Consider the following 7,457-nt stretch of genomic DNA (forward strand, 5'->3'; position numbering starts at 1 on the left):
ATTATTTTCACTGGTCATTATGTGTGTCATTCTAAAAAAGACATCACGCAATTGGGCAAAGGCGTCTGAATGTATCTGCCCACGGCCTATGGCTTGCGGTTACGAGCATAGGTGCGCTGTGTGCCATCTGTTCGGTTTTGGATTTGAAAGGGTTAGTGTTGTGTTCACTTTGTGGTCGCAACCACGCGGCCCTGCACTAACTTTGCAGCACAACAGAATAAGTGCACGCCCTTTCGGATACACTGCGCTAAAGGCAGAATGTAAAAGTCGGTTACTAAATACCGGACTGGAAGTTGCGAGTTACCAGGCGTGCACGAAATTGTGGGAAAGTGCTCGGGTCCAGGTGAGCGACGCTGATGGCAAAATGAAAGCGCCTAACACAATGGCCACCAAATATGGTCCTCCCAAGGACACTGGATCAGCACTTACGGTAGGCAGGTGAGCCTCATTACTCCACCGTCTGGCATCTGGCTCAGGCGAAACTGTGACATCACCTTGGCATCTCGCAAGGCAAACACACAGACGAAACAGGACGGGGACGGGCGGGCAGACGGGGCCAGGTATGACTCACGCGCAGGGAGACGTGAAAACTGGGAGCAGGCCTGCTCGAGGCCACAGTCGGCACACACCTTTCCACACGGTATCAGCTCTGCACCATTAGCAGCCACAAGCAGGTTTCTTGTGCCAACGAGACGTCACTTCCCCTCTAGTAGATGGAGTGTTCATTTAAATAGTTTCAAAGGGAGGTCACTACAAAGTACCACCCAATTTACCTGTCCTTTTTCTTGAGTTGTGCTATTATAGTAACTCAGGCACACCATGTCTGACTGTAAGTTCCTACAAATAAATACAAAATAGAAGAGAAGCACACCAGGAACCTACTGGGGATTCTGCGCGTCCCTCCTCTGCCTGGAAGCACACTTGATAAGTGCTCCTGCATTATGCTCTAATATGAGATGGTCAGGGTTCAGACCGCTAGAACAGATGCCTCTGCAGAAAGGGACGCAATGCCACTGAACAGAACACAAGTCTGTTCATGATGAGCGCTGCCCGCCCAGAACCACCTGCAGGCTTCCGTAGCAATGCGTTTCTCTAAGTGCCCTAAACGTAATCAGTGTACAAGGCACCAGTTTCAGCATACATCTAATAATTAGTTCTCCTTAGTTTCACAAAAACCCTCATTGACCCCACTGTCTACTCACAGGGGAACATCTGGTAATGTAAGTCAGTCAAGATATACTTGTGCCTCAAAGTTCAATTTATTATCAATGATCACGCCAAGGTTTTTTGCTCTGGCAGCTGGAACTGGTGCCGTCCCTAATTCAGCGGGCCACCAGCTCTGTGACCAATAGGCTGCTGTAGCCCAAGGGTCACAAGTTCAAAGATTAGCTTAGGATAGTGCGGCTACAAACTGAGCATGCAATGGTTAAAATACCAGAGTAAAACAAGCATTGGCAAAGTCAATAGGTCTCGCCTTTGGGACCTTATAAGTGTTTGCAAAGGGGTAATGGCTTGAGGGGGGACATCTTTAGGGTTGGGAAACCCAGTAGCGGCTGGTGACATTTGAAAGTGATGGGACGTAAAAGTTGGGTATAATTGTTACGTAACAAGCATACGTTTGGGGGGTTCTTCACTAGAGAAAGGTTTGAATTAAGCAGTGGAAATTTTAAAGCAAATTTGAGAAAGGAAAAAGTTTTGTAAAGCAACTGTGAACGTGTAGCGTAGTGTTAAAATATTTAACCACATTACAAACTGCTTTATATCCAGTGGCATAGCAGTGGCATAGCTAGACATTGTAAATGAGAAAAAACAAGGACCCCCTGAACAATGGATAGTTCAATTCCTAGGACAGGGACTTGAATAGTAATGACAAAAACTCCTAGGCAATATCAATAAAGTAAACAAATTACATAATATCTACGACAATAAGAAGACCAAGGAAGACGGAAAAAGTATGTTCAAATTTGTTACTATTTTAATAATTTCTTCTCATATTATTCAAACAAATGATATTTATACAAAACATCTAAAAAATGAAACAATATTTAACAAATTACATTTAATCAATATGTATAAATAAAAAGTTAAAAAGTGGCAATATCTTTATTAACTCGACGCGCGTTTCGGCGTATACAACGCCTTCTTCAGGAAAGCCACACAATTATAGATCCCGTTTCAAAGTGATGAGTTCTAATTCTAATAAATGGCGGATTAAAATGCAATGCATCGGATGTGCAACGATGTCTTATTAATTTTAAAATCAACAGTTTCACGAAAAGGTCTAATGTCTGGTTGTCAAACAAGCTTCATATAGGTATATTGGAAAAGCGGCCTGGTCCTACTTAATGTTAAAATCAGTAAAATGATACTCTGGAAAGCCTCTAGCAATAGAAGAAATTCAACAAAGAAACTGGAACAAGCACTGGATATGTGATAGTGTTCCAAATATGTAGCTCAATAAGCATACACAGTAAAGGACTTATCTGATAAAAGGAGGCTTGGGTCCTACTTGAAGCGACACAAGACCGGACCGGGCAGGGGAAGGTAAGTTTTCTTTTTATTAACTACCCCCGCGACCCCCTCCCTGCGCGACCTCCCACCCCCCCCACTCGCGAATCATGCCGCCCATGACTTTTTAAATTGTTTAATGCTCTGATTGTACCTTTCACTCTTACCTCTCCTCCCTGGGGTTATACTCATCCTGCGATCTATAAAACGGCTAATGTTATCAAGTAATGCATTGTCATCTGATGTTTTTATTCACATTTCTTTATCTCTGTTCACAGGGATCAGAATGGAGGTGACAGGAGAAATCAACTCCTCAATCACCAATTTTTTCATTGTAGGGTTTTCAAATCTCCAAGGTATTCAAAGTCTAGTATTTCTGCTCTTGTTAGTGATCTATGTGTCTACGCTGGTGGCGAATCTAGTGATCATTCTTGCAACTAATTGCAGTCATCAACTTCAAACACCTATGTACTTCTTTCTTGGCAACCTTTCATTTTTAGACATATGTTATATCTCTGTCACTGTCCCCAAAATGATGGATGGTGTCATAGGGGAAAAGACAATAACCTTTTTTGGCTGTGTCTTCCAACTATACTTCTTTGTGTCCCTGGAGGGGACCGAAGCTATCCTTCTTGCCGCAATGGCATATGACAGGTATATGGCAATATGCCACCCTTTGCGGTACACTACTCTCATGACCCAGCGGGTATGCATCCAACTGGGTGCTATATCATGGATGGGAGGCTCTCTCAATGCAATCATACACACAGCTTTGACTTTCCAGCTCACCTTCTGCAGGTCCAACATGGTCAATCACTTCTTCTGCGACATTCCTCCACTTCTTAAGTTGTCCTGCACCAGCACCTGGGCCAATGAAATTGTGCTCTTTGTCGTTGGAGGCGTGTTTGTGGGCCTCAGCCCCTTAATTTTTATTCTGGTTTCCTACATTTATATCATGACTGCCATATTAAAAATGCACTCTCGTGCTGGTAGGCACAAGGCCTTTTCTACCTGTGCTTCACATTTGACAGTGGTTATTTTATTTTATGGGGCAAGTTTATTCACCTATGTGCGACCATCTTCCAGCTATGCCTTGGACCAGGACAGGATGGTCTCAGTTCTCTACAGCCTATTGACCCCAATGCTGAATCCTATCATCTACAGTTTGCGGAACAAAGAAATTAAGTGTGCGCTGAGGAAAGCATTTGGAAAGTGATAAACTTAAGGTTGTGAAAGGCAAGATGTAGGGTTAACCTTGTGCATCGCCAAGAAAGAGAAAAGCTTAAAACTGAAAATGCAAGACGTTGGAAGAAATTGTGTAAAGAGCAAGAGATTCATTTCTGTGTTCTTCAAAGTTACACTATAGCACTTATAGCAGGCATGAGAAAAGGGTTATAGGAAATGCTTATATTCTAAAGACTTCAGCCCTGATACATTACTGTATGAAGATGGTACAACACAAATATCCTTTTCAGGTGTTTCTAAAGAGACAGCTTTCTGTCCTCCAGGCACTACAGTGGCTGTATCATGATGGTCTTTGCTGCTGCAGCGTAGAGCCGGACACCTGTTTTTATGCGCCTGCAGTGGCAGATTTACAAGCCCCATGCGCCACATTTACGCCGCCGTTGCGTCACAGCAGTGACGCAGCGGCAGCGTAAACCATGCGCCACGTTGCGACTTATTTACAACGTGACGCATCTAGGGAATTGTAAAGCCCTGAACCACATGAAACCTGCGTTAGGTTTCATGTGAGCGTTCCGGCACAGGGTGGGCGTTCTGTTGCAGGAACGCCTCGTAAACGTGACGCAGTGAAATCTACAACATTTCACTGAGTCACTTTTACGTCCCTTCTGCGTCAAAGCAGGCGTAAGGAGTGACGCAGCATGTTAGGCATAGGGCGCCCCTGAGCTTTGCTGGAGCCGCATCGCGCTTGCGACACGACTCCAGCAAAGCGCCGCCCTTACACCACACGATGTGACACGCATCGCCCTCTCCTTGCGCCACGGTGCGCTGCATTGTAAATGCAATGCATTCGTGGTGGGGCAGGGAGGGAATTGCGTGTCGCATCTTTTCTGGCGCTTCCCTGCTGATTTGCAAAGATGCACCAGAACTCGTAAATCTGCCCCGCAGTATCTAAAGTTAATTCATTTAGCTCAGTGGCTCTCTGAGTTACTCCCTGAGTTAGTGATTTATTTCCAGGCAGCACAGCTCAGAGACAGAAAGAGGCAAACCTTGTCCATTGTTTCTCAGCTGTACGCTCAGAGAAATATCTTGTTACATGAATTCTGTTTACACAATTTAGGTGCATAAACGTGCTTGGCTCAGCACTGCGCCTGCAAAGTCCATCATGATACAGCCCCAGGTATTTTTGTTCAATCCCAAATTTAAGTTCGATAGCTTTATGTTCCAAGGGATCCAGTACTGTCGAGAGCCTCCCTCTGCATTATTAATATTGAATCTTGGTATCTACAAACTCATTTATAAAGCGAGAGTAAACTGGCTCGTGGTTTTATTGCTTGGTTGTTGTAGTTGATGAGAAGTGATGGTAATTGGAATTTGTGATTTGAATCTTATTCTGACCCATTCATGGAATCACCTCAGAAAGCAGATGAGATGAGTGATTGAATGTGTGAGTGAGCAAGTCAGGCAGTGAGAGAGTAAGTGAATAATAGAGTGAGGTGAGTGAGTGAGGAAATAATGCAATGATTTTTTGTTTGAATGATGGTTTGACTGAGGGAATTAGCATGTGATTCAGCGAGCGTGCAAGCGAGTGAGTGAGAGAATGAAAGAGTGGGTATATTCGTGTATTAGTGAGTGCCTAATAAGTGACTCAAGGTTAAGGTGACTTAGTAAGTGAAAGACTGAGAAATTGTTGAATGAGGGAATAAGTCACTAAGAGATGTGATTGAGGAGTTACAAGCAGAAAAGGGTGGGAGATGGGGCACTGTTACCTCATTCTTTCACTTCAATCATTCGCCACTAATCACAGTTGCAACCTCTGTTGAGACAAATCTCGGGACACCGTCCACTATTACTTTCAGTAGCAACGCAATGTCGCTGAAGAAATAGGAGAAAGGGGTAACTGTGTCCGGGATCTGCCTCTACAGAGGTGATGCTTTGAACGAGAACTGGAAACTGTTATCTGTTGCCCTGAGGAAGCAAATAAGATTAATGAAACTCGCGTTGACATAAAGAATACTCACATAGGCACTGAACTGGAATATAATACATGACAGCCATTAATAATATGCTCAAACACGTTTGAAATCAAGTCTTTTGAAGGGCATTTGTTGCCCATGTGGATAGACTGATGTACTGAAATGAGCTGGGGAGAAAGGCAACGCTCCTGGCCCCAAGAAGGGCATTTCACAGGTCTACAGAAGGAGACTATTTGGTTTTGACTGTTAAAAACGAAGGTCTATTTTACCACTCCTAACTGATCAGCATAAAGAAACTGCAGGAGGAGAGGCAATTAATTCTTCCATAAGGCATGTTTGAAAAGCACCAAGGGTATCTTCATTCTAAAATAGCAATGATGTATTGTTATCCAGTTAAGGGTGGCTCATATTTATACTCATTTTATTGATGCTGGAAAGATGAATGACTGGGTGGACTCATCAGTCTGAATGGACCCAGAAGTATTCAAACCTCTTCCCATGAGGACAAAAACAGATCCCTGTATCGGATGCGTTAGTCTGCTGATCCACAAGATCTAGCACAAAGCTTCTTATGCCAGGCTGCAAATTTGTGAGATTATTAGACTTTAGAAAACACGCAACTATAGTAGCTGGGCTCGGTGCCCTGAGAGAGCATGGTAAGGAGAGGGAGCGACTCGTTCCCCGCGGGCTGCTGTAGTTTCAGCTAGGAGGTGTTGGGAGCAAGATGGAGGTGCAGGAGGCACAAGGGGCTGCAGATGGTGCAAAAGATCAGAGAGTGCTGTTGGTGATGGACACACCACAGTTTGATGCGAAAGGCGAGGTCTCTCTGGGATATTCTGATAGGAAGGGAGAGGGAGTTGAGGGGTCGATTAGTCAAGCTATTGGCAGCTCAGAGAAGACTCTGGACTTAGCTGACCCTGAGGCCCAGAACTTGGCAGCCTCACAAAGAAAGGAGAAGCATACTGAGTCAATGCATGATTGTATGGAATTTGCTATTCTGGATAATAATGCTTTAATTTTCGGGGACTCTATTGACTGTGGGGAGATGCCTTCAAGCTTCTAGGGACGAAGAGCCTGATTGATAATGAACTTGAAAAGAATAAGCTCAGGGATAACCAGAACCCATATCTTTCCCAGAAAGGGGTCGGTTGGAGTTCTATTCCCTCACTGATTAATCAAACTCAACCGACCTAAGTCTCAGATCAAGCAAGGATTAAATCAGTAGTAATTCTCCGTTAGTTACGATGTTGGGGGGTACAGTGAAATGTAGGAGGCATCTGAAACAACCGATGGCACAAGGGACGCAATGAAGCTCCCTCTTTATTGATAGGAAGAGAGAGAAAGAATCCCTATTGCCTGATACATTAAATTGGGATTATTCTGACACGCAACTACTGGCCAGGATGGTGAGCACAATAATGTAGCCGACTCCAGAGGCATGATCCACTGCAAGTACTGGAAAGGAATCAAGCAAACCTACTTTAAGGCTTATTTTTAGTACTATTAAAGAACATCAAGCAGAGGCCAGAACAGACAGTCAAAGAATTAGACTAACCACTAAACCACTTCAAGAAGCAGTAAAAAATGTGGCTAAATCCTGTGTGGAGATTGGGGACAAACGTAGTGTCATAGAAGAGAGAACAAAGGTGGTTGAAATTGATCTGAGGGTTCTCAAGACCCAGTTTGAGATGCACAAGGCCAAATTTCAGATATTTTATGGAAGATTCGAGAATCACCAAAGACGAAACAACCTGTGATTTCTTGGGATTAAGGAAGGAGCAGGAGGCAATG

General features: G+C 44.0%; 1 protein-coding gene across 1 annotated transcript; it reads left to right on the forward strand.

The window, feature by feature from the left end:
• The first annotated feature begins 2,794 nt into the window (after positions 1 to 2,794).
• LOC146866749 (olfactory receptor 5V1-like) lies at positions 2,795 to 3,724 on the forward strand. The gene has a single exon (XM_085617173.1). It carries the CDS (start codon positions 2,795 to 2,797, stop codon positions 3,722 to 3,724), a length of 930 nt encoding a protein of 309 aa, XP_085473299.1.
• Positions 3,725 to 7,457: the final 3,733 nt, after the last annotated feature.

The sequence above is a fragment of the Triturus cristatus genome, chromosome 1_2 (genome assembly GCF_964204655.1).
Source record: "Triturus cristatus chromosome 1_2, aTriCri1.1, whole genome shotgun sequence".
Lineage (NCBI taxonomy): Eukaryota > Metazoa > Chordata > Amphibia > Caudata > Salamandridae > Triturus > Triturus cristatus.

Coding starts and splice junctions, on each gene's coding strand:
- LOC146866749 (XM_085617173.1), top strand. CDS start 2,795: ATGGAGGTGACAGGAGAAATCAACTCCTCAATCACCAATTTTTTCATT.